The 16751-nt window shown below is 58.5% G+C and overlaps 1 protein-coding gene across 1 annotated transcript in view; it reads right to left on the bottom strand.

The window, feature by feature from the left end:
- ATP6V0D1 (ATPase H+ transporting V0 subunit d1) overlaps positions 1 to 16751 on the bottom strand; it is a 37530-nt gene that overhangs the window by 10930 nt on the left and 9849 nt on the right. The window contains exon 2 of the mRNA XM_036115068.2: positions 3498 to 3669. Within this exon, the coding sequence (XP_035970961.1) occupies positions 3498 to 3669 (172 nt within the window). The remainder of the gene's footprint in view (positions 1 to 3497; positions 3670 to 16751) is intronic.

The raw sequence follows: 16751 nt of genomic DNA, 5'->3' as shown, positions 1-16751 counted from the left end.
ATCACCTCCTGGGGAATCCTGTTCCCGCCACCCAGGGGCAGCTCTGAAGGCAACTAAGAGACTCTGAGGGATGGAGCCAAGTTGATCTCTCGTGGTGGTCCCAACCTCCACCCCAGTGCGGCCAGCTCTGTCTGTGGACAATGATGGCACTGTTCCTTCAAGTAGTCACACCCAGGAGGGAGCCACTAGCAGACGCTTCCCCTCCCTGAGGTAACCACACTCTCCTCTCTGGTTACATTCCTCTGGACATCCCTAGGATTGGAGGCTCCATGCTCCAGCTGCTCGGGACATGTACGGTTCCCTCGGGCCAGAAGCCCCCCTCCTCTAATTATTCCTGTAAACACCCTTCCCCTCAGCGACACAGCCACCTCCTCAGAGAAGCCAGGTGTGAGTTCCCCGTCTCGGGGTGCTGCCCTGGATGGGCCCTGGCCCCGACGGAAGGGATCCCCTCTTTCTGCAACACTGTGGGATGACCCAGAAAGGAGGAAGGGGAGGAGGTGGAGTGGAGGAGAAGAGCAGACAGGGAGGCAGGAGTGAAATGGCAGAGATGCTGTGGGAGTGAGGGTGAGAGGGCCGTGGCTCCTGATGAGGCCTGGAAACCTTGCCGCATAAAGGTCAGCGGTGACCTTGGTCAGGGCCTTGTGGTGAGTGATGGGAGGGCTGGGAGCAGACTGGGGATGCAAAGGATGGGCAGGGCTGGGCGCAGGGGTGAGAGAACAGATAGTGTGTGTAAAAGCACAGGCCTCAGGAGGTGGGTTTTTAACGGTGTGAGAGATCTGCACTGTTCAGATGCTGATGGGAAGAACCTGGAAGTGGAAGGTGGCCGTACAGACAGGTGAGTACAGGTGAGTGGCCAGTCAGGGTCCAGGGAGTGGGGTGAGGGGGCTCGGGACTCTGGCAGAAGGACCCAAGAGAAGAGGGAGCCTCTGCCTTCGGATCAGGGTTGGGGACATAGATGCGGTGCTGGGAGGTGACTGGTTTCTACTGTCTCGATGGAGGAGGAAGGTGAGCCATCTGCCCAGAGAGAAGGCTGGGGGCAGGAGGGGAGTGGTGTGCAAGATGGTGAGGTGCTCTCCCAACCTTGGCGGGGGGCTGCGGGGTGCTGGGTCGGGAGGGCAAACGGCCGGCCGGGCAGAGACAAGCCGAGGCCAGCTGTGCTGGTGAGCAGCACGTCTGGCAGCAGGGATCACCACGCAAGGCTGGCTTCCCTAGCTTTGCTCCAGGCTGTGGAGGTGGGGGAGGGCGCCTCCAGGCCAGAGGCTGCTGGGATTCCTCCAGGGCTGGGGGGCTGCCAGCCAGGGCGGGACCAGAAGACGGGCAGCCAAGAGAGCTGCGGATGCTGGCAGAAGAGTGCTCAAATGATGGACCAGGGAACCTCAGCTGGGGAGGGAGGAAAATGAAGACAGAAGGGGCAGCAGGGGAGGAAGCAAGGCCCAGTGTCCTGCTAAGTCCGGAACCCGCGTCCCACAAGGGACTGAGAGTGGGCTGGAGGGCCTGACTCGGGGGGGGCTGACTCAGCAATTTTGGGGTGGAACAGTTCCAGTAGTGACATGGCCTTGGGTAGCCATCGGTGGGGGCGGCTGGAGTGGAGAGCAGAGGAGTGGGTCACTGGAGATGACGAGGTCATAGAACGAGCAGCCACAGGCTCAGACAGGCTGACACGTGGCTGCTGAGCTCTTCCTGAGTGAGGGCAGGAATGAGGAGATGGGAAGACTTAAGCCACGATCACCCATGAATGGAAGGGGCGGGGAAGTGACGGCCTGCCACAGGATAGTGCTTGGCTGCTTTAAGCACGCTTGCTGCTTGCAGCCAACCTCCAGCAAAGAGCTGGCAGCTGTGCGGCCTCAGTCACGCTTGGAGCCCTCTCCAGTTTCATGGCCTGGCAGGCTGTGACCAAGCCTCTAAGGGTACCAAGAAAGGCCAGGAGCTAGCTGCACAGGCAGGTGGCCAAGCGGGCAGTGAGATGGATGACAACTGCCCTCTGACCACTGGCATGGGTCAGGCCTCCTCTGGCCAGCCTAGCTGGCAAGGCCAGAACATTCATCAGGAAGCTGAAAGAGCCTTGTGCAAACAAGGTGAAGGCTGGGCTCTGGCAATAAATGCATTGCTTCCTGGTATGTCCCCAGCTCTGGCCTTGGGGCAAGGGATACCACAGGCCCAGGCCAGGGGGCTGACTGACACATGGGACGCTCCAGCGTGACCCCCAACTCAGCAGCACAAGACATGCCCCATCTCTGGCCTCCCACCCCAGAAGGACCATGTCATGTTGTCTGTACCTTGACCAGAGCCAGGGAGGTGCAATTACAGGCCCAGCCAGGATAGCAAGAAGGCCCCAAGAAAGGAGACCTGTGGCTGGGAAAGAGACTGCTTCCCAGCCTGGGCAGGTTCCCCGAGCCTTTCAAGGGTCCCAGCCTGTGGCCTCCACCCAAGGAGGGAGCCCTTCTGCAGAGCTGCAGCCCCTCCTTGAGCAAGTGGATCTTGAGTAAGTGGCTTCTCTTTGCTAGGGGTGAGAAGCAGGGCAGGCGGGAAGCACCGAGCCAGGCAGGTGTGCCAGGTGCGAAGGAGGCGGGTGGGAGCACCAAAATCAGGGAATGGTAAAAGCTCAACAGTGCCCAGAAGAGTACCTGGAAATGCTTCCCCACAACACACACTCACACACTCCACTAACACGGCGCACACTCATTTAAGCTAGCAACCAGTCACACCTCTGGGGCCATCTCTTTGTTCACCAGGCTTGGCTCCTGGCTCCTGGGCTATCCTGGCAAAAGGAGCCTCTCTAGCTCCGTGTCCACAGGCATACCTGGCAAGCAGGGGCTGCCTCATCCACGTGCCCCCCCCCCTCAGCCTGCAGGACCTAGGGGCCTTTCTCCTGCTCAGCTTCTCCAGGAGCTTAGTGGAGGCAGGGCTACACCCAACGGTTAGACAGTGGGGAAGCCAGGCAGTCAAGGGTCATAAGCATGGGGACCTGGGGAAATGGGAAAGGCAGCCAGGTGTTCAGCCTCCCCCTTCTCCCTAAGACCCAAGGCCATGGACAGAGAAGATGGAGAATGGGCCTCAGCTCAGACAGGGCCAGAGGGCCTGACTGGTGCATTCCAAGAATCTGGCTCTCCAGAGCTCCGCCCATCCCCTTAGCCCTGACCCCAGGATGGGAAGTGGGGACCTAGCAAGTATTCAGTGTGCATGCTGCAGGGTCAGGGAGGAAAAGTGCTCCCATCATCCTTGGTCTCCCCATCCCAATCTCTGTAATGCCAGGGGTGCAGGGAAAAGGGCTTCATCCAACACGACAGTGTGGGACACTCTTGCCTGCCCACCAGCTTCCCAGGCAGCAGTGAAGTGGCTGGTGGTGGCCTGGAGGTCCAGGGCTGCCGAACGGCCAGCGCAGCCACACAGCCCAGGAAGACCCTGCGGGCAGCTGGCCTGAGCCCATGCTAGACCAGCTGCACCAGGTGCAGCTATGCTGCCCAGAGGGACGGGAAGGCACTCCAGGGCACACTTACGTAATGAAGTCCAGGAAGCTGGCGAGTGGCTCATAGGCGTGGTTCCTCATGTGGCGGAACTCCACCACCATCTTCTCCTTAAGCCGGTCATCAATAACTGACACGGTCAGCGGCGAGGCCTCATTGGCCAGGAAGTTGCCGTAGTCAGTGCTCTGCAGGTGCAGCTTCAGGTCTGAAAGCCGAGGCAGGGGGTGGGGGGGTGAGGGTTGGCCATGCTGAGCCTCCCCAGCACCCCAAGACCCCATCCCCACCCGGACTCTGGGCCCCAGTCTCTCCCCTGGAGTTGTGGCCTGCTGCTACCCTGACCTCGTGTCCCCGCCTTCACCTCCCTGTTGGCTCAGGGCCTACTCCAGGGCAGTCAGGCCAAGGCTCCAGAGATGTCCCAGACCCTTGGGCCATGAGCCAGTACACTGGGCCTCAGAGGCCAAGCACAAGTAGAACAACTGTTCCTCCAAAGGACAAGAAGGCCTGGGAAACCCCAACCCCGGGTGCCATTTACAACCCATTGCCTTTGAGGCCCTTCTGTATGGTGGGCTCTGGGATGGCCTTAACCTAGAGCAGGGTAAGACGTGGACCCTGCCCTCCAGAGCCTCAGGGCTAGAAGAGCAAGCCAACACACCCCGGGCAGAAACAACGCATATAAAATAAAGGAGGCAGGACTTGAGTGGACACCAAGATAGGACTGAGACGATGAGAGAACATGCCAGGCTGGGCCTTCCCTGTCCCTCTGCCTAGAAAGTAATGCTCTCTCCTCAGACATCCCCTCTTCAAAGACCTCTCCTGCAGCCTCACCACCCTGTCCCTTCACGTGTGCCGCTCTTCTTCGTAACACTGTTCCACCCGTCACAGGACCCGTAAGCTCCATCATAGCAGGGATCTGGGGCCACTGCAGTGTCCCAGGGCCTAGAACAGAGTATGTTCTGGTGCGTTTTCATGCTCAGTAAATAACTGGGGAATGGACAAAAGTCTGGGGAGAGTGTTGGTGAGGACAGCAGGTGGGTTTAGTCCTGGATTTTGAAATGGGGGACACTGTAGCAGCGACAGCAGTACCAAGGACAGTGGCCAAGAAGGTACCCATATGTGCGTGCGTGCGTGTATGAAGGCCCAACAGCCAAGGCCGGCTTCTGCTGTAAGGAATGACGTGTTTTCTGTCCCCTGGGGAGGCTGTCCAGGGGAGGACAGAAAGGGTAACACTCGTGAACATTTCCACAAGCCCCCCTGATCAAGCCTCCCTGTGTGTCTGTGGGCCTGGAGGGCCATGCTATCTGGGGCCACTTCAAAGGAAAGGTCAGTGTGGCACATAATTCCTTTGAAGTCCCTACCCCTGTACCCCATCAAGAGAAGAACGTTCCCAGCCTGGAGTCAGGGGTGCTAAAGGAGAGATGAAGGAGCAGGTGACAGGGGGAGGTGAGAGGGAGGGAAGGGCGTGTGCACCCCTGGCTGAGATGTCTTTTCCCTGCAGCTCTGGGTGGCACCCAGGTGGCCACCAGCACTCATGTCCTCTGTGGCTCCCGGGCCCTCACAGAGTGGACTTTAGCCTCGTGAGGCCTGCAGGAGGCCTTCACCATCTGCTGCTCTTGCCATCGCCCTGCCACTCATATCTCCTTCTCTCCACAGCCACCCAAAAGTGGGACAGAACTGAGGGCAAGGTAGGGCAGGGAGAAGCCACCAGCCCCCTGCTTTACCCCATGGACCTTGCTGCCTTTGGCCCAGGAGGTGTGCACACTCCTACGTCCTCACCCCAGGCTGTCTGCCACGAGTCCCTGCCCTGGGTTCCATTCTTCCCCATCCCGACCATGGTCTGGCCAAGGCCCACCTATGCTTAGACTAAGGCATGGGTGAGAGAAGGTGTTTTGCTCAGTGGCACTCAAGTTGTTGCAATGTTTAATTACCCATTTGGCTGTCAAAGAAAAATTCTTAGCCATAACTGATGGTTGCTGGAATAGTCCATCACCTTGTATTCCTACCTCTAGTAATGGGCTTTATGTGCCAGATTTTAACATCCTCGACCCTGGAAAAGCACAGAATTCTTTTTAAAAGAAACATGGTTTTATTTACACACAACTGATCACTTTTGAGGGATCGTTAATGCTCTCGAAGTGGTTTTTTGGGTGTGAAACAGAGAGTGAGTATATGAACTGATCCCTCTTACTATAGTATTGAAGTTAATATACTTGTATCTATCACACATTGTGACGCTTGAAAAACAAAGTGGGCAGGGGGTTCTGGCCAGGGCACAGCAGGTGCTCATCCCCACTAGGGGAAGCTGCAGAGCCGACAGCAGCTGGAAGCCGGGGCTGGAATGTGGTGTTCTGGGTCAGACCGTCTAGTGCAGTAGCTGCCAGACCAAACCTGTCCGTTGATCCATCCAGCCACTGCAGCCAGCGAGAGCCCATCGCAGTCGAGAAGACTCCTTCCTCTCTAGCTCACAGCTGGGCCTGGAGGCCAGGGCAAAACCCAGTCCCCTTAGCAGGGCCCCTCATGCCAGTGACCCCACTATTCTCTGGGACAGCAAGTCCAGGCCCTGGGCCCCAGGCCAGCCTCCTGCCTCCTCCCCTCCAAAGCATCCTTGCATGCGCTGCTGGAGGCTTCCCTAAATGCTGTCCCCCTAGCCTCAGCTCTCCGGCAGCGTGCCCTGCCTCGGCCTTTCTAAACAGCGCTTCTCTTCGCTGGGAAGGCGCGCTCCACAGCTTCTCCACTGCCAAGTACCCTCCCCGCTCTCCAGCTCCCACTGACTCTCCATCCAATACACTGGTCAAGTGGGAGTCAGCACCCCAACACCAGGGGAAACCCAGACCCACTCTAACTGGAAACAGAGGGCTCCCTGCTGTGTACTCAGTCCCGTGCCAGGAGCAACATGTGCGCTGGACCTCCCAGCCATGCCCATTTCACAGACTTAGAAAAGAGCAATCAGAGGGAACACGAAACCTATCCAGAGTCCCAGTCAGGTGTCAAGGGGCCGGGATGTGGATCAAACCTGGTGGATTCTGGTCTCCAGTTCTGGCCTCCTTTCCTCCCCCACCCTTTACATCCTTGACCACATTCTTCCACGGCCCTTGGCCCAGGGTGGGCTTTGCAGATATGGACCCAACTGCCTAGACAGACTTTAGTCCCAGAAGAGCTGGCAGGGGGCAGGGGGCAGAGGGCATGCTGCCCTCATGACCTTGGAGGCAGCCTGGACACTCGCTGCCCACCTGACATCATGCTCAGCAAGCCCCTCTGGTATCACCTGAGGCCACGTCTATTCCTAGAGAAGCCAGGAACATGTGCATGTGAATGAGAGCGTCAAAGCTGAGGGGTGGGCTCTTCCTTGCCTGCTCCCACCCGCGGGGCTCAGCACAGGCCTGACAGCAAAGCCCCCGGGGCCTTGGCCCTGCGTTCTGCTGACGCTGCATCTGGGGAAGCTGCGGCTCCCAGGGGGGCTGGAGCACAGACGGCTGCCTGGTTTCTGCTGGCTTTTGTCAGATCGTGGCAAATCCGGGAGACTCTACTGAGAATCCTGCCCAAGGCCCAAGGAGTCTTCCTTACCAGGAAACTCATTTTTTAAAGGCCCCCAGGGATGATGTCAAAGGGCCGTTCCAGACCACTTTCCCTGGCCAAGCTCTGCGTCTCCCTGTGAACCAGGGAGAGGGGACAGCCTGCCAGCCAAGAAGGCGACTTGGAGGCAGGCAGGCTAGCCGATCCCTCTGCTTGGACCACACAGGGCTTCTGAACCAGCTCTGACCCTGTTCAAGCAACCTGGCGCCCAGGACCAGTTATGGGCAGCCCCAGGCCCTTCAGACAGTCCTCAGGGCTGGAAGGAGGCCCGCTAGAACCACCCCCTCCACCACCACCAGCAGCTTCCTGCGGGCTCTGAGGGACGCAGAGAAAGGGGCGTGCCTGGGGGTGGGATCTAAACACAGGAGTAGAGGCCTGGAACTTGTTGAGAGCTTCGTGGGAGACCCAGCCACCCAGCCCTGGCCCAGCCCCCAAGGGCAGCCAAGGACGCCAGGGGCTCTGGGAAGGCAGGGGCTAGTTCTACTCTGTGCCTCGAGCTCAGCAGCCTGACAGCCTCGGTGACAGCCCCCGAGAGCCCCAGACGTGCCGGAGCTGAGGCATGAGCAGTGTTCTGGTTAGCATACACTCGGGACCGCTCTGGTCTACCCACAAGCCCAGCTGTCTACCCCAAATCCTCCCATCCGTGGCCCAGCACCAGGAATGTCTGGCCAGCTTGGGAGCTCTCATAGCAAAAAGACTTCCTCAGAGGCTGATTTCTCATGTTCAAGAGGACAGTGCTGCTATCAGGAAGTTCTCTTGGCAGTCTGACCTAAACCCCTCCTCAGAGGAAGCCCCCCAACTCAGTTTCCCAGTGCCTCCAGCCTCCCCTGAGGGCTCTGGGCTTGCTCCTCAGCACCCCTCACCCCACCCAGGACCTTCCCCTACCTCCTCTGCTTCCCAGGGTCGCCTGTCCCAATATTACAGTGACTCTCCCCACAATTCCCATCTTCCGGTGCCACTCAGGCCTCCTCATCACCATGGTGCCCTTTTGCTGGTCTCCTGCCCCATGTTTTGGCTCCCTGCTCCCAAGTCCACTCTCACACCGTCACTAGAGTGAAGTCGTCCAACTCCAGCGTGTCGTTGTCACCTTTACCCAGCGGCCTCTGTGGCCTCAGGGCTAGAGCCCTGCCTCCTCCCTACAGTCTGTGAGGCCCCACGCCCTCAACCCTAGCACCACCCCAGCCTCAGTCATCAACTCTCTGCTCTACTGGTCCCATGCTCTCACTAGGGCGACTCGCCTATGATCTCCGTCCCAAGCGAGTGCTTCAGGGATGTCTACAGAATGCCCTCGGGAAAAAGCCCCTCAAGTGCAGGAAACAGGGCTGCTTCCTCAGCCAGAGGCCTCTGCCCTCCCTCTTCCATAGGGCACCACTGTCCGCCTTGAGTCTGCCCTTGTCAAAGATCATGGCCCTGGCTCCTGCAGGCTTCTGCTGAGCTCTCTGAAGTCCCCTGGGCAGGCTGCAGCCCCACCCACCCACACGGCTACTCCTCCCCCAGCTCACAGGGTACACCAGAATCAAGCTGGCTCCACGGCATCCCCGTCCCTTCGCCCCCTGCCTACTCCTCAGCCCGCGTCTTCCAGGTCGGGACCCCTCAGCAGCAGAGCCCTGGCCCCAGCTGACACCTCTGATGACCATCCAGCCCCTGATTAGCAAGAGGGCATGCGGACGCCTGGCCTGAGCAGCACTCCCTTCTCTGGGTGGGACAAAGTGTGGGCTTGGCAGCCAGTCCCAGCCAGGCCCTGAGCAGTGGCAGCTAGGCAGCCCCGTTCCCCATCCACTTCCTGAAACCCTTCCCAGATCCTGCCAGCCCCGAAAGTGATCGTTCAGGCCGTCCAGGACTCCCAGGGGCAGGTAGCACGTGGCCCTTCCAGCCCCGAGCGGGAGCCCCTCCCCAAGGGCCCCAGGGAGACAGGAAGAAGGGAGGGCCTCGGCCCGTGCCAGGGGGCTGGCCCCACACCGGCCCCGGGGCCCAGCAGGCACACAGGCAGCGCCTGGCACAGCACCCCGGGCGGGGCGGCCCCCTGCTCTCCACTCACCCATGGCCTCACGGCCCACGGAGGGGCCCCGCTGGCCAGCTGGCCGCGGCACAGTGTGAGAGGACAGTGTGTTCCCAGACTTCACTTCTGCTTTTCCAGAGGTCACTCAACGATGCTCTCCTGGGGAGCTCAGGGGTTTTCAGGAATTGCGGCCCGCTGAGTAAAACCAGATGTGCAAATCTGCTCCCTAGAGCCCAGCATGCCCACCCTGCCACTCCCTTCAAGGGTGCTGGGGCCCCTCGGAGCTTGTTCTACCACGGCCCTGCACCCAGGTGAGGGGTCTACTCTGAAGAGACTGAACTGGCTTCTACCTCCAGCGCTTGTTCTGCCCCAGATGCTCTCTAAAGCTGCAACTTCCAGGGGCTCAAAGCAGGCAAAGTCGGACAGATGGACAGATACGGAAAGATGGCCAGGCTGCTGGCCCAATGGAGCCACAGCCCCGCCTCAGCAAATGTGCTGTGCCTGAGTCTCCTCCCCAGGCTCTGGGGATGGCTGAGACCTCTTCTTCGTATCAGCTCCAAAGCAGATGTGTGCACTGGCTGGCTCTGCAGGGTCAGAGCACCACATCTGGAACTCCCAGAGTGGGAGCCACAGCACGGAAACCGTTAACCCGGGGTCTACCTGGGACCCGCAGCACAGACTAAGCATCCTTTTCACCCCCAGACCTCTGCCAGGGCCCAGCACAGGCCCCCTCCCAACCTCACGTAACACCAACCAACTAACCCTGAGTTCCAGCTCGTCCTATCAAATGCCGGCTCTTCCTCCACTCCCTCAGGTGCCGCCTGCCGTTCCCCTTCCAGAACCTCCTCACTGCCCACCCCTCCACCTGAGATGCCCATGGTCTCTTGCCCTGGCCAGTACAGATCTAGCTATCAGCCGTCAGCTGATGCATGCCGCAGCCCCTGCCCCCTGCCCCGCTCTGCAGCCCAATTTTGCCAGATCACTGGTTTCGGACATTGCTCCTTAGGTGGCTGAGTGGGGCAGGGAAGTGAGAACCTGAGCTTTGGAGCCACAGTGACCTGGGTCCAAATCCTGTCCCACAGCTTGGCTCTGAGCAGCTTGTGGATCCCTCTGGATCCAGGCTCCTGGCCAGTCACCTGGTGAAAGGCTGTGCGTGCGATGCCCGCCAACCAGGGCACCAGTGACAGACGCTGAGCAGAGGCAGTGTTAGAACGGAGTGGTACACACATAGTCCGTCCCTCCAGGCAGACAGGATCCCAGCCAGAGCCTCTAACCAGGACCCTCAGCACCAGTCAGGCGGTACGTGTTCTCGGCCCCAGCCTACTGCTCAGGCTGTCCTACTTGGTACTCTGATGAATGCCCCTCCCCTTCTTCCCCATGGTCTGTCCCAACCCTTTCCATCTGGCATATCCTCCTCCTCACTGTAAAGGCCATGGGGGGCCTTGTGCAGCATGAGCATGCAAACACACAGGCCCCACTCTGCTGTCTCTGACGGAGGGAGGAACAGAGCTGGCTCAACATCTGGGCCTCCTGTCCCCAAGCCCATGTCCCACTTCACCTACCAGCAAGACAATATAGAGCTTTGGGCAGTCCCGCGGACCTGGACAGAGGCTAGGACCCCAGCCTGCACCACCCACCACACCCTGAGCTGCTGTCCTGGGGGCCTTGGGAGCAGGCAGGAGGTGGTGTGGCCAACAGGCAGCTCCTGGTCCATGGGAAGCCCCCAGGCTGGCGGGCCAGCAGTCTCGGGAAGAACCTGGAGTCCGCTGCTGGCAGGGCCACATGCAAGTTACTGCGTTTCAGTTGGCGTGCGGCAGGGCCCCTGCAGGGAAAGGACAGAGAGTTCGCCTTCCGTGGTCCCTCGACCACCATTTCGTTTCATGTTGGAGGCCTTTCAGTGAGGTGAGGCATTCATAGAGGGGGATGGGACTGATCCACAGAGGTGGTCCAGCGGACACCAGGGGCCCGTGGCATCGCTCGCCAGCATACCAGATACACGGATCAAATGGGAGTGTCACCCCCCATGTCCCGGAGCAGCAGGGCGCCCGACCCAGCTTTACTACCCTTCTCTCTGCTCTGAGACAGGTGGCAGGTGGTGGTGGAGCCACATTTAATTACCCTCATGCTCTTAGGAACACCTCGTCCCTGCAGCTGGGAGAATGAAAGCATCCCTCATATCCCATGAGGAAGTCAACCTATCCAACAGTCAGAAGGGTGCCAGGCAGGCGACAGTCCCCTGTGCCAAAGGGAGGGGCAGAACTGGTTACTGCTGCACCCAGGGCAAGTTCCAAGAAACTCTTCTCTGACTGAGCGGAGATCCGCCTGGATATCCCCTCACCAGAACATCCCCACCCAGGCCCTAAGGCTCCACGGGACTGGCCTGTCCCAGGAGACAGGGCTTAGAGGGCAGCTTGCCTGTGTTTCCCTGCCACAGACCAGCCTGAGACCCAAGCAGCCCAGCCTCGCCCTGGGAGGCGGAGGCCACACCTCAGCTGCTGCCCTGCACTTTGACCCTGAACCAGCTCTTTCTTTGTTTTTTTTTTTTTTTAAAGATTTTCTTTATTTATTTGACAGAGACATAGCGAGAGAGGGAACATAAGCGGGGGGTGGGGGGTGGGAGAGGGAGAAGCAGGCTTCCTGCGGAGCAGGGAGCCCGATGTGGGGCTCAATCCCAGGAGCCTGGGATCATGACCTGAGCCGAAGGCAGGCGCTTAACGACTGAGCCACCCAGGCGCCCGAACCAGCTTTCTTGCCACCACAGTTATAGAACCTGCAGGTGGGAGTGGATCTGGGGCTGCGAGGAAGAGCTTTTCGTTTTACCAAAGATGTGAAGTTTGCCCGGGTGTGAGTGAGAGAGGTAAAGTGGTCCGACACGGCCAGCTGCGGTGGTGAGCCTGCTCAGAAGCTGGCCCATGCCCGTGTCTGGCTCCCGGGCCCACGGGCCTGCACCGCCGGAGCGATCCCGTCAGCCCTGGATGCTGGGCTTCTGTTCTACATGCACAGACCTCTGGAGGAAGGATGCTAAGGAAAGCTGGAGCTCACCTGGATGGGGACAGGGCAGTTTTACGGCCCCCAGTGGCTACTATTCACAGTGAGATTAAGCCAGGTCAGGCTGGATCCTGGCTGGAGCATCCTGCCAGCTCCGCAAGGCCTCGAGCCAAAGCTATGGAAATACTCATTTTGCTTAGACTTAGGCCCTATGGCTGGGCTCACTGGATCAAGTCTCATTTGGGGCTATGAACCATGCTGCTTTTAGCACAAAGTCTCATTTACTGCAGCTTATAGAAACTGGACTGAACAGCCCAGGCTAGAAGCAGAGTTGACCCATCCCATACCCATGACCAGCAGAGCCAAGAGGCTTGGGCCGGGCAGGAAGTGGCAGGAGCAGTAAGCATCCAGGCTGATCCTGTTTAGTACCCTCAGACCCATTTACCCAACCTGCTCAAGGGCCTGGCAGGACACGTACAGGGTAGGCAGTAACATGCCAGACTGAGCATGATCTGTCCTGTGGACTTGGGCCAGCCCCTGGGATAGGTGGTCACCTGCTCAGGGAGCCTCATAGCAGAGGCTAGGTCCCAATGATGGAAGCCAATGGAGAAAGGGGGTGAGACATGGAGCGTGGGCCAGGCCTGAAGGATAACATTCCAGGACCCTCACTTCCCCCAGGCCTTGCCACATGGTATCTGCCTCGGAGCCTAAAGGGGTTAAGTGGGTGGGGAGGATGGGTGAGCTATAAGCCATGCCTTGGCTGCCTTAGGGCCCTGTGTGCTAGGTCATGTGTTGCAGCTCATCAATATTCCTCAACTCCCAACCCTTTAATCTCTAAGCTAGATACCGTGTGGCAAGGCCTGAGGGAATGGTGAGGGGCCCCCAAAGCAGGCTCTCTTGACCCTGACCACCACTTCCTGAACTGGGGGCCGGGCACACAGAGGCGTAGTTCAGGCATCCTTCAGTGAACATATGCAGGGATAAGAAGGAAACAACCAAAGACTGTACGGTGACAGGACAGGAGGAGCCAACACAGGTGTCCGGAGATTGCAAGCAAGCCCTTGGCCCTCACCTGGACCCAATTTCCCAGGTAAAATAAGAGGGTTGGATAAGGTTATCTCTAGGAGGCTGGCCGGCTCTGACATTCTCCACCCTGGTCAGGCCTAGATCACATCGACCCTTTACAACTCAGCCCCTAAGGGCCACTCAAGGGCTCAGGGTGAGTCTAGAGGCCTGGGTACCCACGGAGCAGCCTTGGCAGAACTGACAGCAGGTGCAGGGCAGGCCCGGCCTTGCGGAGCCTCTGAGCAGCCACCAGAGCAGGGGAAGGCAGGGAAGGTGGAGTTCCAACAGTGAGGACAGCAAGACAATTCCTCAGAGGGGAAAGCCCCATCCGCCAGCCACATGCAAAGCCTCAGCTGAGGTTAAGACCTGAAAAAAGCCGCTGCCTGAGTAGCCAAGGAGAGACAAGATCTGGGCAAGTGCCCAGGGCCAGGCCAGAGTTGGCCAGGAAAGCAGTGCCCAGCACGCAGTCAGGGCCGTTCCTCCACACACCCCCCTCCCCTGCCACAAGTCTGCCTGCCGCTCTTCAGGACCACCAAGTTCCCAGGGGGACAGCCCCGTCCAGGCCCTCAAGCTACAGGGTGCTGGATGCAGAACAAGAGCCAAACCTACCAAGTGGCCCTTCAGAGTCTTGATCTTCCCGCCTCGAAAAGAGGAGGAAGGCCAGTGCAGAAGAGCCAAGTAGGTGTTAGATGAGGCAGAAGCCGGGAAGGTCAATGGAAAGGTCCCTCAAACTGGGGTGCAGAGTGGAAGAGAAGAGTTGTCAGCCACCTGCTAACAACCCCTTTCCAGCCTGACTGTGTGTACCTACAGCCTACAGAGTTTGGGGTGCCTACTCTGGACCTTTCCCACAGTCACTCTACCCATGTGTACCTGTATGCATCCCCTAAAGTGCTGAAGGAGACTGGGAGAAAAGGAGTCTGTCCTGAGGAGGAATCTTCCCTCTCCTGGAGGGACCAGGGCTGCCCGACAAGAGTGGAGGCCACGTGGGGAAGAGTGGTGCTTCTGGGAGCCTGGGAAGTATCCCGATCCCTCGGCAGCCTCAAACTCCGCTTGGAGCCCCAACGACCCCTGGGTCGTGGTGGGTACACTGTGCTGTAGCTACTGCTCTCAGAGCCACCTGCATGGCCCGGGCCCGTCGGGGGGGTGGGGGTGGGGGGGGTGGGGGGTGAGGACAGCCTGATGGTTAAGGCTGGAGCAGCGTGTGCTCAGCACCAAGGCGGAGAGCCTCCGAGTATGTCCCCTGGCCTTCTCCTTCCCAGCCCAGGAAGCTGGGGCACAGGGAGGTGAGGACAGGAAGAGATGGACAGACAGGACACACTGAGCCGTGAGTCCTGCTTAATCTGAGAAGGCCAACTAGGACTTGGGTGAGGGAGGTAGAGCCCAGATGGAGTCCCAAGGGATGGTGGCCACAGGCAGATGATGTGCAGAGGTGAGGAGAGGCAGCCTGGCTGACTCACTAGCTCCGTCAGCCACACACCCCTCCCCGGCTCTCTCCAGCCCAGCGGTCATGGCACACCCCCTTGTGGCCACAGGGAGGATGGCTTTGTAAACAGCGAGGGGGTCCACTCTTCCTCCCTCCCTCTCAACACACCCCTCCAATCTAATCCCTGCCTCAGATTTCTGGTCCTATCTCCCCCCAGCCAGCGATCCCTGGGGGTGGAGGCTGCAGGCACCCACAAAGCCACACAGGAATGTGTCATACAGAGCAAGCAATAGGCCCGAGGTAAACATGAGTCTGGGAAAGCCAGAATGGAGACAACGTGGGCTTGAGTCTGGTCAGGAGGGACTGGTGGGTCTTGCATCACTGAAGACAGAGCGTGCTGAGGAGCAGGACTGGAGAGACCGCAGAGGAGGTGTGGCCATCCTCCGTCCCCTACACTCTTGTTTCCCAGCTCAACCAGACCTTCCCAAGTCTCCAAAGCCCTTGATCCAGCTTTCTCCCCCACCCCTGCCCCTCCTCTACCGCCTAATGCCATATCTAAAAAAAGCAGGCGCGGGCATGCCTGGCTGCCTCAGTCGGTAGGGCAGGCGACTCTTGATCTCCAGGTTATGAGTTTGAGTCCCATGTTGGGTGCAGCGATTGCTTAAAAATAAAATCTTTAGGGGCGGGTGCCTGGGTGGCTGAGTCGGTTACGGCTCACGTCATGATTCCGGGGTCCTGGGATCAAGCCCTAAGATGGGCTCCCTGCTCAGCGGGAAGCCTGCTTCTCCCTCTCCCTCTCCCTCCCTGCCCCCCACCCCAGCCTGCTTGTGCACACGCATGCATTCTCTCTCTAACAAATAAAATCTTTAAACTTTTTTAAAGATTTTATTTATTTATTTGAGAGAGAGAGAGAGAGAGAGCATGCAAGGACCCTGGGATCATGACCAAAGGCAGCGGCTTAACCAACTGAGGCCACCTGGGCACCCCTAAATAAAATCTTTAACAAAAAAAAATCTTGAGGGGCACCTGGGTGGCTCAGTCGGTTAAGCATCCAACTCTTGATCTCAGCCCAGGTCTTGATCTCTGGGTGGTGAGTTCAAGCCCCGTGTTGGGTTCCATGCTGGGTGTGGAACCTACTTAAAAAAACTAATCTTTAAAAATTTTTCAAAAAGCAGGTGCTTAATAACCCAGAAACAAGATAATCTCTGACACGGCACACCCCTCCAGGACGGGGGCCTTAGCTTCTCCTCCCCTGTACACCAAAGCCTAGTCATCTGCCAGCACCAATGCTGAGTCGTCCCTCATCTAATCATATAAATACTTACTGTGCATTCACTCTGGCTAGGCACTGTGCTGCTGAATGCTCACAGCCTGCAAGGGATTTCATTTCACAGGTGGGCAAATGAGCTTTGGGGTATTAAATCACCTGCTAAGCATCACAGAGCTGGCCAGAAAGGAAGCCGTGGTCTCCCTGATGCCCCACCTCACACAGAACTCAAGAAAGGTCCTGGCGACCCAGGGGGACCCTGAGGCTCCTGAACCGGAGCAGGCAAAGATGGTTTATAGGAGAGGCCACTACTTCGTGTCCTCACACCTGTTCGCTCTGGATGCAGACCTTCTAACAAGCTGCAGTGTGTCTGACCGCTGAGCCCAAAGCACAAGAACAGCTACAAGGTAGAAAAAGGGTGTGGGGTGCTGTAGCAGGCACCCCGACTACAGTGGGCTGGGCGAGTGGGCAGCCTGACAGGGGGCCAGGAACGAAACTATCCGAAGCGGACTTGGGCTCTCAGGGACAGCAGTTCTTTCCACCTGAAGTCCAACAGCCCTGATGTGGGAGAAGCTCTGCTATGCTCAGGGTCTGCCACCAAGAAAGCAGGAAAGGGAGACTAGTACATTCCAGAAGGGTTCCGTGCAAAATATTTAAATTAAGATGTTGGGGCCTTTCCTGCTCTACCATCCAGAAACGCTGGCTACCCAGAAAGCCTCTCTTCAAGGGTCTTGGATGGCTCACATCTGCCGATTCGGAGGCCACCGCAAAAGGCCCTACCTACCTAGGCTTCCGTACAGTCACTGGCTCCACCTCAGAAACCAAGCCCAAGAAATCACTGAGTAAAATCCAAGAAAAAGTGTGGTATCACCCAGCAGAGCAAGTTCTGACGTGACCTCTGGGGCAGGGCTTGTGAAACAGGGGCTATCAGGTCCTATGCTAAAGTCTATACCGCGCAAGATGTAATCAGGGAAG

This window comes from Halichoerus grypus, chromosome 15 (genome assembly GCF_964656455.1).
Source record: "Halichoerus grypus chromosome 15, mHalGry1.hap1.1, whole genome shotgun sequence".
Taxonomy (NCBI): Eukaryota; Metazoa; Chordata; class Mammalia; order Carnivora; family Phocidae; genus Halichoerus; species Halichoerus grypus.
The sequence above is the reverse complement of the archived record's forward strand: the minus strand, read 5'-3'. Positions and strand labels throughout refer to the sequence as shown.